The 15552-nt window shown below is 42.2% G+C and overlaps 1 protein-coding gene across 2 annotated transcripts in view; it reads right to left on the bottom strand.

Moving 5' to 3' along the window:
* Positions 1-15552, bottom strand: part of RNF38 (ring finger protein 38) — a gene marked incomplete at its 5' end in the record, with an annotated part of 129266 nt that overhangs the window by 45399 nt on the left and 68315 nt on the right. The window contains one exon of one of the 2 annotated variants that reach the window (XM_079705643.1): positions 1778-1927. The exons of the other annotated variant lie outside the window; for it this stretch is intronic. Within the exon in view, the coding sequence (XP_079561769.1) occupies positions 1778-1927 (150 nt within the window). The remainder of the gene's footprint in view (positions 1-1777; positions 1928-15552) is intronic. 2 annotated transcript variants of the gene reach the window in all.

A 15552-nucleotide genomic window follows, 5' to 3' on the forward strand; every position in this document is an offset into this window, starting at 1 on the left:
TGGCGCACAGGCTTAGTTGCTCTGTGGCATGTAGGAATGGATCAGGGCTTGAACCCGTGTCCTCTGCACTGGCAGGCAGATTCTTTTTTTTTTTTTTTGCGGTACGTGGGCCCCTTACTGCTGCGGCCTCTCCCATTGCAGAGCGCAGGCTCTGGACGCGCAGGCCCAGCGGCCATGGCTCACGGGCCCAGCTGCTCCGCGGCACGCGGGATCCTCCCAGACCAGGGCACGAACCCGTGTCCCCTGCATCGGCAGGCGGACTCTCAACCACTGCGCCACCAGGGAAGCCCTGGCAGGCAGACTCTTAACCACTGTGCCACCAGGGAAGTCCCAAAACATGGGTTTAATCTATTGCATTTGGCAGCTACTCTTTGAGTTTAAAGTTAATACTGAGTTAATGCTTAAAGACTCAAAGGAGGTATGGAAAACACAGAAAGTGTCAAATAACTGTTTATTAGTGGCAGTCGCAACGGTACAAAGTCAATTTCTTCCTTAGCTATATTGGTCTATTGTTAAAGATCAAGCTCTTGCAAGCTAATGCTGTATCCAAAATGGCAGTCAATATGCCATTCAATTCAATACAGATGATGTCTCTTAACATACACTGAACTGTGTTTACAGAATTATCTGTTAACATCCAAAGCTGGTATGATATAGTAGACAAGAAACAGCAAAAGTTGGATTTGAATTTCTGCTCTGCCAATAACTAGATATGTAATTGGGCATCTCAGCGAGATTCTCTGAGCCTATTTCTTCATCTAGAAAAGCATCCAGGACTGATTTATTATGACGGTTAAAAACAAAAGGAGACAATACACACAAAGCAGAGAACCTGGCACAAATATTAACAAAGAAAGCAGATTAAAGGGCCCTAGATCACCTAAACACCTACCCTCAGAAATCCTACACCTCCAATTTAATGTGTCACAAGCATTTCTCTTTCAGAACTAGTCCCAAGTCCCAACCTGTCACTCCCACACAAACAGAAAATGAGCTAGCTCTATCCAAAAGTCCTAGCTTTGATTAGCAACTCTCACTACGTCAGGTCTATATACACATGTACAATTACATGACTTGGCCCACAACCCTAGTATACAAAAGCAATTCTGTAACTTAGTTTCCTTTGTGGTAATAACGAATTCCATTACTAAAACTTGCTTCTCTAGGAATAATGGATTGTAAATGTAGTAGCCAATGATTTATGTGAGCACATCCTAGTATTCTTGTTAATAACCTAATGACAGTTTAAATCCATTCATACCTTAATTTGTTTTCATTTAGTATGTAACCAAATTTTTAAACACATTTTACCCACAGGTATAAAAAGTCACAGAAGGCAAGTAACCATGTTTTCTCTTTGAAATATGTATTACTATCAAACTCTGGATGTTAAGCAAATAAGTAGTGATGACTTTAAAAAATACCTTACATGCTTCCATTTTTCCTTCCCTATACAATTTCACATATTAATATCTTCTACCTTCCTACAGAACTAGACCTATTAGGACAAGTGATTAAGAACAAAAGATCAAAAAACAAGAATATTAAGTGGTCAAATAGTAACAGCAGCTCAAGACAAGACAAACATTCTTCAGAAAAGCTGGCTGAAAAAGTTATGTTAAAGACGCCCTCTAAGAAGAATACTTATTCCCACATATAACAGAAAATAAGAAGTAAGAAGATTCTGAGAATTTTGTCTCAAGCCTTCCTAGAAACAACCTAGAATGTATCTTGTGGCTTTCAGCCCTATGAAGGGAAAGGGTAAATATATAAGAACCTGGAAGAAAGCTTTGAAGTGAGCATCCTCTTGAACGGTAGTGTTCTGATCACTTGGGAGGAGAGGGAACAGGCTCTGAAGTCTCACCCTTTCACAAATCACCTTGTTAGGATGGCCAGGTAGAGGTGCTGAATTGGCCCCGGGAGATATCTGAGAAAAAGAGGGAGAAGAAAAGGATAGTTCATGGCTAGCTGCACCAATGTGGAGAATCATGCCTATGAAGGACAGTCTGGATTTTCTAGGTATCTGATGATTTTGTTAGCAGAGGCTGAAAAGAAATAAAAAATTAATCTTAAACATCAAAACAAATATAAGGATGACAAAGGTTGCCTCTGGCAATGGATCTCTCTTATAAAAACTTTCTTTAAAGGCAAAATAGCACTGCTCAAGAACGCAAAGTCCTTCCTATGTTTCCCATATAATATCTATTGATATCTTTTCTGTTGGCATTAATTCTGAAACCCTAAATGACAGATAAGACTTCATGTCAAGAAAACCTGAAGTAAAAATCACTTAAGTACAGAAAGATTAGTGTCTACCTGGCGATGATTAATTTTTCATTCTCTTTTTAAGCTAACATTCCAAATGATCATGCAAAGGAAGAGAGATTTCAGAACATCTATGGCAAAATTTCTATAGTGATCCCAAGTATAGAAAACAAGATTTTCATTGTGGAGATCTCAGCTCTATTCAACACAAACCTAGCAACCTTCCTAATGAATAAAGGACAAGACCATAAGCCTCAAAGTAAATGACTGCATGTTTTAAATGCTCACTAGATTGTGAGTTAATCCCCTTAAACTCATATGTAAGTATACTTAATCTGTAGCTTTTTTTTTTTTTGCGGTACGTGGGCCTCTCGCTGTTGTGGCCTCTCCCGTTGCGGAGCACAGGCTCCGGACGCGCAGGCTCAGCATCCATGGCTCACGGGCCCAGCCGCTCCACGGCATGTGGGATCTTCCCGGACCGGGGCACGAACCCGTGTCCCCTGCATCGACAGGCGGACTCTCAACCACTGCGCCACCAGGGAAGCCCAATCTGTAGCATTTTTGATCACAGATATCATGAGTATCACCTGTTCCACTGTGCTGTGGCGTGAACTGCCTTTGGGGGTTAAGGTTTATGTACCCGCTTGCTCCTACACTAAAGACCATGTGCTTTAAGGCTGTCTTGTTTTTAGTTTCATTGCTGCACTCATTCCCTTACATGTTAAGTGTCTATTCTGTGACAGGCACTAAAAACAAAAGATAGTCATGATTTCCTACCTTCAAGAAGTATATGCTATAAAAAAGAAACAAAAGCAAATCACTGTATAAAAAAGTATCTTTCGGGCTTCCCTGGTGGCGCAGTGGTTGAGAGTCCACCTGCCAATGCAGGGGACACGGGACCGTGCCCCGGTCCGGGAAGATCCCACATGCCGCAGGGCGGCTGGGCCCGTGAGCCCTGGCCGCTGAGCCTGAGCGTCTGGAGCCTGTGGCTCCTCAACGGGAGAGGCCACAACAGTGAGAGGTCCACGTATTGCAAAAAAAAAAACAAAAAAAAAACGAAGTATCTTTCTGTGATAATGGTCCATACTGGTGCTTTGGAGAGGTAATTTGTAACAGTGTAGTCAAGAAACTACAAAATGTTCAGTGTAACTGGTCAGTTAGGAAGTAGCCAGAGAGGAAGGCAGAGACATCATAAAGTGGCATGCTAATTACATGAATAATCCTGCTATAACCACCTTCTTTAGCCCCTTTATAAATTTTTATTTCTGGTTTGCTATGAGCCTGGTAAACAGATAAATGACCAGGCCTGTTGCTAACACTAAAATTACTTCCAAAGACCTTCCTAGAATTGAAAGCAAAAAACTTGAGGGCAGTAACTTTAGAATTCATTAGTACTGCTCCACAAAATGTTTTGGACATGAACTAAAGCTTTTCTCTGTACTATAAACATGAACGTGCCAACACCCTTTACCACTGTGATGAAGCATGAATGACTGAATCAAGGAATATTTACTCACTGCCTCTTACAAGCAAAGAGTTATGTTAGAAAAGAAAATAAAACATGGATCCCACCCTCAAGGAGCTTATTCTAGTTTTTTAAAAAAAAGATGCAAGCAGCCAACTACAGGATAATGGTTTTTTTTGTCAGTACACAGGCTTCTCACTGTCGTGGCCTCTTCCGTTGCGGAGCACAGGCTCCGGACGCGCAGGCTCCGGATGCACAGGCTCAGCGGCCATGGCTCACGGGCCCAGCCGCTCCACGGCATCTGGGATCTTCCCGGACCAGGGCACGAACCCGTGTCCCCTGCATCGGCAGGCGGACTCTCAACCACTGCGCCACTAGGGAAGCCCCAGGATAATGTTTTAAATGCCATAATACAGGCAAAAATCAAAATAAAGGTAGGAGCCTTGGGTTTATCTGAGGGCAAGAGGAGAAAATATTTCAAAGGAAGAAGTAGTTTCACATTCCTGACTCATTCAATGTAAGGAGTGCTTTTACCACTTTAAAGCAGTTCTCTCCTCTCTCAAAATGGTCTCTGTTCCTTGATGTAGGCTTCATGTTCCTTCTGCAATCTTAAGCTTACACTTTGCACAATAAGTACATTTGAAGAGTGTTTTAACAAGGCTATCTACCTTCAACTATCATACCTAAAGCAGTCTCACAAACTGCTAGTACAAGAGCTGGCTGGGAAAACAGATTTCAGTAATATGTAAGTAAAAAATTGGCAAACCCTGGTCCTTGCAGGGGGAAGCAGGGGGGAGTAGGGGGAGGGAAGGGAAGAGAGAATTCTAAGATGGTCTCCAAGATTCCCACCTCTGGTGTATATCTCCTGTATAATCCATCCCTCCCTGGTGTGTGGGTAGGACTGTAAATATGGTAAATTTCATTCCCATGATTAGGTTGAATTATATGACCTAAATTACACAAACCCTTTCACAGAGGTGAAGGGATTTTCAAATATAATTAAGATTCCAAGTCACTGAATTTTAACTTAATCAAAGGGGAGATCACCTTGGGTAGGCCTGACTTAATGAGAGAAAGCTCTCAAAAGAGAAGTTGAGCCCTTCCTAAAGAGATTCTCCTGCCAACCCTATAGACTAAGCTGCTATGTTCTGAGAAGTCATATGAAGGGGGCCATGTGGTAGAGACCTGAGGGCACCTAGGAACTGAGAATGGTCACCAGTTGACAGCTAGCAAGAAAATGGGGGAACCTCAGCCCTATAATCACAAGAACCACATTACAGCAACAACAGTGAGCTTGGAAGAGGCCATCAAGTCTCGTAATAAAAATCACAGCTCCAGCCAAATAAGACCCTGAACAGAAGACTCTACAGCTAACCCATACCAGGACTTCGATCCATGGAAACTGTGAGATAATAGATTTGTGTTTTAAGCTACCAAATTTGTGGTTATTTGTTACACACAATAGAAAACTAACATAACATACATGTACATAATAAAATAAAAACTGTTGTGCCACACTCAAGGAGTTTCTTCTCCTAAATTCTAGCTGTATGAGTTTAATTATGAAAGATGACTTTTTATCTATGCAATACAGCAGTTTTTAAAACCTCAATCTGGTAATAGTAAACTTCATGCCAGGAACCAAACTGGGCTTTCTGATCTTTACATACTGTAAGTTAGGGTTAACCAACTTGCTTAAAGCGAAACATCTCATGAACACCAGAGCCATAATTTGAAGCCAAGTCTATCTGGCTCTAAGGTTCAGACTCAACCCACTAAACCACCTTCTAACTGAAGAATTTTAAAAGTAACATTCTTCTTTATAATCTATCTAGTTGGATTAGTAAGGAACAACTATTCCACAATGCCTATTTAAAGCTATTTTAAGCATTTAAAAATAAGTTTGTTTCCTTGTAACTTGTTTCTGACTTCCACTACTTCCCTAACTCTCCCTCAGTTAAGATTACTGAGGTTATACTACATCTGAAAATCAGTAGTTCTATTTTTCCCTAACCTACCAAATGCTGAGCATTACAAAGACATGGTAACTTCAGCCTTCTCTCAGAATGCACCTATATTTAAAAAGTCCTGCCATAAAAACATTCCTGAGATGGGACTGAATCTGCAACTCACTACACTTCTCATTTCTAATGTTTATTTACATATAACTATATGACTCATTACCCAGCATAACTGTTTTCTGTTTCACAAGACTAGAATTATAGAAAACAGTTTAACCTTTTAAGCAATAACACATTACTATTTTAAGGACATCTTCTGTTTAATGTGGTCTTTCCCTGTCTTGGTAACCATAATATAACCAACAATTTAACCTTTGTGTTACAGTGTAGTATTATTGTTACTGTGGCAAATTGTTGTAGTTATTGTGTTAAAAATAACATTGGACTTAGGTCCACATATTGTCCCAGAACTTGCTTCCTCCAAAATCACTTCTGATGACAGCTTCCTTCATTTACATTTTTCTCATATAAGTGAAGTAGAGGATATACAGGTGTATGATCTCTAGGCCAGTATTAAATAATGTACTTTCCACAAAATAAATTGCTCAAAAGGCCAAATGGCCTTCTCCAAAATGGCCACATTACTCTCCAGAAAAAAAATTGTTCACTTTTACAAAAGCTGCATACCATCTGCTCAAAGGCACTCAAATCATAGGCTAACAGACAAAGGGAAAAAACAAAACAAAAAATGATGAGTTAGGTGCTTGGTCAACGTTGACTCCAACAAGTGCCTTACTCCTCTAGGTCCAAGTCTGGGTACCTAAAAAATGAAGAGTTCGAATCCAAATTATCTAAAAATCCAAATATTCTCACTGCTTCCATGATGGCAAATATTAATCTCCTGGAAAGTAATCAAGGAGATTTCATTAACAACTTAACAGTTCGAATCACTGATCTTTCATCTGACAAATTCTGAGATTATATTCCAAAATATGAGAAAAGCCATAAGCACAAATATGTTCATCACATTACAGCAAAAATTTAAAAGGGAACTAGAAGTAACCTAAATGTTTAACAAATAAGTATTTGTTAAATGAGATTATGGTATGTGTGCTTGGCGGACTATTATGCAGTCATTAAACCATTCAAGAACTGGTACTACTTACGGGGGCGGGGGGGAAGGATCATTACTGTCCAGCAATGGGACACTCTTTTTTTTAAAATAAACTATTATTCCCATTCTTGAGTTAAGGCAAACAACAAACTGGGCCCATGTCTTTCTGGGAACAGAGCAGAACCAGGGATGGTGAAAATAGCTGAAAGGCTCCACCTTCCTTTCTCACCCCACAGTCCAACAAATTAACGGGAAAGGGGGGAAGGGAGGCACGTGCAACTAAGGAAGCCTCTAACCATTACATATACTGAGCAGGGGAACATAAAGGTTAGGAAAAGTTAAGATTTACACATTCTTTTAATAAATTTTTCGTTCCTTCACTTCTACAATCCAGATTTGCACGCACAAGGATTATTTTTCCCTCAAGGAAGTATGTCTAAAATCATTTTACTTACGCTGGTAACCTCAAAGTAGATTGCTCTAAACCATCTTTTCAAGATTTATCTCTTAAGAATTACATGGATTTGGAAAATATCTAGACCATGACCAGTCCAAATCAATAAAACATTTATACATATATACACACACATACACACATGTGAAAAGATGAAGTGTGACTGAGTGCTTTGTAAGTCTTACCGAATAAAAGTCACAATTAATTCAAATACTTACTGCATTTTTACCATGTGCTAGATGCTGTGAAAACAAAAAGAAATATTTCTTGCCCTCAAAGAGATTTAGTCTAGGGAGGGACAAATTCAACAGGAATAAATGAGGACAACAGGGTCCCCTAACATAGAGGGGAGAAGAAAAGGTGTTCAGATCTTTTAAAAAGGAACATGAAATGACAGAAGAGCTGGGGGGAAAATAAGACTGTGTACATGGCCCCTCTTTGTCTACTTGCTCAAATCTCACTCGTTAATTCATTATAGAGTTCAAGCATTTGCTTGATCTACAGATAGACAACGTGATGTTACGAATCTAACATTTGCTGAACAAATTAACTAGACTACAACTATAGAGTTCAAATATGTGTTTACAATCCATACACTCTGTCGAGAGAAAACATGAAGCAAACTGTGATTTAACCAAAAATGAACCGACATGAAAACAGATGCCTGATATATGTGGTTAGCAGGAAAACAACCAGAAAACTAGTGACTAGACCCAGACACTACACAACAATCAGAGGACTAATCAAGAACTACCCTACCGGGGCTTCCCTGATGACGTAGTGGTTAAGAATCCGCCTGCCAATGCAGGGGGCACAGGTTTGAGCCCTGGTCCGGGAAGATCCCCATGCCGCGGAGCAACTAAGCCCGTGCGCCACAACTACTGAGCCTGCACTCTAGAGCCCGCGAGCCACAACTATTGAGCCCGCATGCCACAACTACTGAAGCCCGCGCGCCTAGAGCCCGTGCTCTGCAACAAGAGAAGCCACGGTAATGAGAAGCCTGTATGTGGACCGCAAAGAAGAGTAGCCCCTGCTCGCCACAACTAGAGAAAGCCGCACGCAGTAACGATGACCCAACACAGCCAAAAATAAATAAAATAAAATAAACAGCCTAGCAATGTAACTAAAAGCCTCATCTAAAGCAACTGCAGAGACACAACAGGTCTACACTCCACATTATGATGCTAACATATTCAATTATGTCTAACTGTACCATCCTCTCTCCACCCTTGCTCAAAAATCAGGTTGCTCTAGTACAGAAAATTCTCAATATTTACTCAGATTAATAACTTCCAACTTAAGTTTAGCTATAAAAATTGGATGGGTAGGTAAAACTCAACAAGTACAGAAACACACTACCTTCCAGAGTCACAGAAGATATCAGAAGTGGAGGGACCACAGAGAACATTTAAATCCAACTCTCATATTTTACAGATGAGGACTTGAGGAGCACATGGCTAATTTGTGGCAAAATTTATTCAACTATAGCCTCTCAAGGCTACCAAGTCTTTTAGAAACAAGCCTTAAAGAAAATTACAAATATCAACTTAAAATTTAACCCCTATAATGAATAGATTTAAGGTTTAATAGGTTTTCAAAAGTGAAATATACTATGCCAAAACATTTATGAGCCAGCAAGAGCTGGAGCACATTAAATGATACAATTCCTACTTAAAAATCCAGTTAGTAATTTTCATCTATTTACTGCAAGTATTTTTTTAAATTTTTTTTATTAGTTTCTGCTTTATAACAAAGTGAATCAGTCATACATATACATCTGTTCCCACATCCCTTCCCTCATGCATCTCCCTCCCTCCCACCCTCCCCATCCCACCCCTCCAGGCGGTCACAAAGCACCAAGCTGATCTCCCTGTGCTCTGCGGCTGCTTCCCACTATCTATCTACCTTACGTTTGGTAGTGTATATATGTCCATGCCTCTCTTTCGCTTTGTACTGCAAGTATTGAATACATGCCAGCTGCAATGCAACTGATCTGACCCCTATATTTGGTCTTGTATTGTTACTTCTATACAAGCCCAATTTCTTCCTAATGGAAGACAGAAACAATTTTACTTTGATCCCAACTGTCCCTAGATCCTCATTACGTTTTGATTTCTTAAAAACTGAGAGAATGGATTTTTTTAAAAAAATTTAAGACTAGTTACCAGGGCTGGTACCTACTTAAAGGACTTTTGCGGTAATTGTGTTAACAACAATATCTGCAATCGAGGCCAAATAGTATCCAAAAAGGCCTGCAATTCTAAGGTAATAAACGACTGTGAATGATTTGCATACACTTAAATTTTCGTATATTAAGTGCGCCTCGTAAGAAAAAAGGTAATTCAATATTACAGTATTCGTTTCTATTTACGGTGCAAGAACTAACATACCCAACTTTTAATGTTAATAGTATACATCATTTTTGCAGCATAAGAAAAAAAAAGGTCTTACAAGTCCTACACACGTAAACGAAAACTTTCTTCTCTTTGGCCCTCAATACTTTGAAAAACTCTCGGCTCAAAACCAATCTCTTTCATTCTTCAGCCCTGAAAGGAAGAATTCCCATCCCCTGAGAACAAAACGCAGCCTGTTCAGAAACCCGCGGCGTCACAAGGACGGAGACAGGACCCTTCGGACCGGGTTCTGCGTTCTCCTGAGTGACATCATTTCACCTGCGCCTGAGCAAAAAGGGAGGGAGCGAAAGAGCGAGGCCATCTGCCAGACGCGGCGGGCCGGCGCTCCCGAGGGCTGTGCCCGCACCTCCTCGCCGCTGCCTCGGGAACAAAGAGCGCCGGTCGGCCCGGCCGCGCCCCGCTGAACACCAAGCAACCTTATCTCTAGCGCGGCCCGCAGGCTCCCAAAGGCCCAAGGCTCGGCCCGTCCCGCCCTCGTGCGGGAACCAACGGCTGCGGCAGCCAGTACCTGCAAGGAAGGCTCCGCCCTGCGGGGCTACTCCCGCGGCTCCTCGCTGGGCCACCGCCTCCTACTGTGACCGCTCGTCCAGCCAGCGGCCAGCTCGCCAGATCCTCTGTTCCCGGGACTTCTCAACCCTGGAACCCGGGCTCCGACCGACGCGCTATCACGGCGCTTCCTTCCTCCCGGCACCATCACACGGGCCGCGCCAAGAAACGACGGCTGCACGCCCAGAGCTGACAGAAGTCGGCTAACGCCTCGGGGGCTCCAACCTCTCGGCCCGCGCACCCTAACCGCCCCGGCCGCCGCACGACCCCGCACCGCTGCACGACCCCGCACCGCTGCACGAGGGGGCCCCGCCCCGCTGCGCCCCTCCCCGGTGCTCGCTGACCAGACGCGCCGGCGCAGTACCCTGCGCTGCGCGCGCAAGCGACACCCCCTGCCGCTAGGCCGCAAAATGCGCGAGCACGCGGCCCTCCCACTTCTCGGGTCTGGGTCGCTCCCACCCCACCCCGCCCCATCTCCGGAACAAACCTCGCGATCCCAGGGCGCGAGACCACCAGTCGCTCCGCCCCTTTCCCCCTCGGCTAACCTCCGCCCGCGGAGCCCCCTTTGTTTCCACCCGCGGGGTGAGGGGGCGGGGCGGGCTGCGCTCGTCCAGGCGCGCGACTCGGACTTGTTCCGGCAACAGAGCCGTCGCGCCGCTCCCCTCCGCAGCCCCGCCCCGCCCCGCCCCCCGCGCCTGGCGCCCGGAAAGGCTGCCGCTACGCCGGGCCGCAGGCGGGCCGGGCCTTCGAGTTCTATGTATTTCTCCCCAAGTGTTGCTGCAAATCCGTGCGTACCGCCTCCAAAATTCAGCCATCAAACAGTAATTAACCTCACTCAAATTCCCAATATAGTATGTATTCATGTGGCCCAAATGTTAGGAATTTTTATTGACGTAGAGAGAGGTGATTTGGCCAAGGTGTCTTTGGCCAAGGTGTCTCAATGGAGAGGCAGGTTCAAACCCAACTTGTCCTACTGTAAGGCTCAATTAAACAGTTATTCATATTGTGCTGAGGACAGGAAATGAGATAGGTACGAAGACCGAAGCTGGCATGGTGCCTGTCCTAATCAGGTTCGAGATCTAAAAGAGTAAGTAAGGATCTTCCATAAAAGCGCAATAAAGACAAGGACAAAATAGTTTAAATGGTATCAGAGGAAAAGAGGGCAGTCAAGGGGACAGTATCGAAGAAGTGGGTTTTAAGCAGATAGGAATTATATTATGTCTTCAAGGATGGTGATCATATTTCAGTCCAATCATCAAAAAGCCCAGGTTCTGGTTCTTTTGGCATTACTTAAACCAGTCTCCTTCCTGCTGTGGGCCTCAGCTGCCTCCTGTAGAAAATTAGGGAACCAGACTAAAATGATGTTCCAGGACCCTCTGAACCTCTATGCATTGATATGAATAACACGAAAAGGTAATTATTTGTGAACATCTGTCTCCCATATCACACTGGGTGACCTGTTTTGACTCTGTAACCCTAAGGTCTAAACCTACAGCCTGAAATACAACAGCAGGTGCTTAGCAACTGCTGAATTCAAAGTTCCAGCAATAACATCACAGGTTTTTACAACTCCTGGACAAAGAGAGGCTAGAATGAGATAACAGGCCCCCATGAACAAGTTCCCTCCCCCAGCCCCACACCCCCATTATGTAGCCCAGTTATCTAGCTGACTCTTCTCCCAAAGCCCTCTCCACTAGTCTTCCAAAGCAGCCAATTTGGAGATGATTATATCCAAACTTTTAAGGTTTTTTTCCCCCCCATTTCACAGTACAGTGTCATAAATCCCAACCACACCTTTAGGTGCATCCAATGTAATCCACTTCTAACATCTGGATCCCCCACAATACCCCCTTTACTGCTGTGGATTCACCTAGCATTACAGATCTTCCAACAGAATCTCAGCTATACAAGCTTCCTTACATAATACAGACCACCCTGAAACAGCTTTTCTTGTTTACTTGGGCATGGGCTAGGTAATGAGAGGGGGAAATAGAGACAAAAATTGGGAACAGGGAGGGAAATTACCATTTGGAAGCTGTCCAATCCTAAGAGTCAGGTTCCTCAAGTGCTGAATTTCAGCAGCAAATATCTATTACAGTCCTCCAGGGTTCCTAACCCTTAAGCTTATGTGAATTCCCCCTGGGCTTCAGCCAATCCTTTGTCAGGCACTCTTTGAGAACCCTTCTCAAATGGCTGAGATCTTAGTTAACTGGGATCTGAAGGCTTCACCTAAGAAGTCTGTCTACATGTAAACAATGGTCCCACACCTCAAGGTTGAATCGTTGGAAATTTGTACTGCAATTTCTTTTCTAGTTGATTTTCTTAACCAGAAAATCTGGTACCCTGCTAATAAACACCTGATGAGTGGGTTACGTTTTAAGGTGGGCCACTGACCACCTAATGTGGCAGGAAGTAAATTATACCAGAGCAGTGGCTCAACCCCAGTCCACCTAAAATTCTACTTGGTGTCGGTCCAAAAAGGTGGGAAGCCTTGTTGGAGAGGTGTCCAATGGATCTTTCTGCAATGATGGAAATGTTCAACATCTGCAGCATCCAAAAGGTAGCCATTAGCTACATACATATGGCTACTGAGTGAGCACCTGAAGTGGGGCTAGTGCAACTAATGCATTAACCAGGATTGTTTAAATAGTCACATGTGGCTAGGGGACAGTACAGCACTTGTGCGAAAAGTAGTTGCTTGTAGCAAGAACTTTTGAGAATTCTGACTCCAAGACTGCCCTTTAAAATTCGTTTTCATGACAGAAATGAAAACTGTGAATGCCTACTAAAAACTTCTTCCTGGGGTACCTAAGTCATTTAAGTCCCCTCAACTGCTAAAATAAAAATATACCAATATGTTGCTTACCAAACAGGAAAATATTGCAGTTCCTTCAAGTGTATCTGGTCACTGGGATTGTCTACCCTGGTGCCCTACCAGTCTAACACATGGGAATGATGCTGAGATTTTTTTATTGGGCAGCAAGGGATCCAGAGATAAATTAGGTGGTATTGATATCTTTACAATATTGAATCTTCAACCTGTAAGTAAGATGAACCCTTCTATCAACCCGAGTTGTTGATTTTTTCAATAATGCTTCACAATTTTCTGTAGAGGTCCTGCACATTTGTTCTAGAGTCTATTCTAGGTTTTATATATAATTATTAATTCTAATAGTTTTGTTCATTTTTTTCCAGTTTTCTACATATACAGTCCTGTTGGCAGAAAATGACTATTCAATTTCTTTCTTTCCAACGTGTTTTCCTCTTGTCTGCACTTGCTAGGACCTCCAGTACAATGCTAAATAGATACAGTGAGAGCATGCATCTTCATCTTATTCCAAAACTGGAAAGCTGGGCTTCCCTGGTGGCGCAGTGGTTGAGAGTCTGCCTGCCGATGCAGGGGACACAGGTTCGTGCCCCAGTCTGGGAAGATCCCACATGCCGCGGAGCGGCTGGCCCCGTGAGCCATGGCCGCTGAGCCTGTGCGTCCGGAACCTGTGCTCCGCAACGGGAGAGGCCACAACAGTGAGAGGCCCACGTACAGAAAAAAAAAAAAAAAAAAAAACTGGAAAGCTTCCAACATTTCACCATTAAGTATGATGTTGGCCGTAGGTTTTTGTAGCTTCCTTTAGCAAATCAAGGGAGTTCTTTTTTATTTCAAATTTGTTAAAAGTTTATCATAAAATGGATATTTAATTTCATCAAAATTTTCTGTATATGAGATAATCATGGATTTTCTGTTACTGGGTGAATTACCTTGATTGTTTTTTGAAGGTTAAACCAATTTTACATTCCTAATAAAATCATGTCATATTGCACTACTCTTTTTATATATTGTTGGATTTGGTTTGCTCATATTTTGCTTAGAATTTTTACATCTGTGTTCTTAAGTGAGAGTAGCTGTTATTTTCCATTTTTTGTAATGTCCTTATCAAGTTTTGTTACAGATATTATGCTAGCCTCAGAAAATGAATCACAGAGTATTCTCTCTTTTTCTATTCTCTACAAGAGTTTCTATAAGATTGGTGTTATGCCTCCTTTAAATGTTTGGTAGAATTTGCTGGTTAGCTATCTGAACTTTGAATTAGATTTCTTTAGTAGTTATGGATTTCTTGTCAGATTTTCTGTCTTTTCCTTATTTCTTTTTTCTTTTCTTTTCTTTTTTTTTTTTTTTTTGGCCTCACCGAGCAGCATGCGAGATCTTAGTTCCCCGACAAGGGATCGAACCCATGCCCCCTGCATTGGAAGCACGGAGTCTTAACCAACTAGACCACCAGGGAAGTCCCTTTTCCTTATTTCTAACAAAAGAAAAACAATCATAATCTTAGGACATATATAAGGAAGATCTCATTCTGAAACTCACAGGCAACAAGAGAAAAAAATAGATAAATTGGATTACATCAAAACGAAAACATCCGTGCAACAGAGTGAAAAGGCAACCTACGGAATAGAAAATATTTCCAAATCATATCTGATAAGAGGTTAATATCCAGAATATATAAAGAACTACAACCAAACAAAATCCAAAACCTGACTATAAAATGGGCAAAGCACTGAAATAGACACTTCTCCAGAGATGTACAAATGTCCAGTAAGCACATGAAAATATGTTCAACATCACTAGTCAGGAGGGAAATGCAAATCAAAACCACAATGAGATACTACCTCACACTCATTAGGATGGCTACTATTAAACAAAACAAGTAAAAACAGAAAACAACAAGTGGTGACAAGGATGTGGAAAAACTGGAATCCTTGTGCACTCCTGATGGGAGTGTAAAATGGTGCAGTCACTATGGAAAACAAAATAGTGGTTCCTCAAAACATTAAAAATAGAAAGAAAAAAAAAAGAACGAAAGAAATGATCTAGCAATTCCACTTCTAGGCATATACCCAAAAGAGTTAAAAGGGTCTAAAAGAGATATTTGTGCACCTATGTTCCAGCGGCATTAATCACAATAGCCAAAACATGGAAGCAACCCAAGTGGCCATCCATGGATCAATAAACAAAATGTATTATATACATACAATGGAATATTATTCAGCCTTTAAAAGGAAGGAAGTTCTGAGGCATGCTACAACATGGATGAACTTTGACAACATTATGCTAAGTCAGTCACAAGAAGACAACTATTATATGACTTCACCTGTATGAGGTACATAGAGCACTCAAATTCAGAGACAGAAAGTAGAAGGGCGACTGCCAAGGGTTGGGGGGAGAAGAGAGTGAATTATTGTTTAACAGACATAGTTTCCATTTTGCAACATAAAAGAGTTCTACAGATTGGTTGTACGATGTGAATGTACTTATTAACACTACTGAACTGTACACC

This window comes from Hyperoodon ampullatus (assembly GCF_949752795.1).
Source record: "Hyperoodon ampullatus genome assembly, chromosome: 6".
Lineage (NCBI taxonomy): Eukaryota > Metazoa > Chordata > Mammalia > Artiodactyla > Ziphiidae > Hyperoodon > Hyperoodon ampullatus.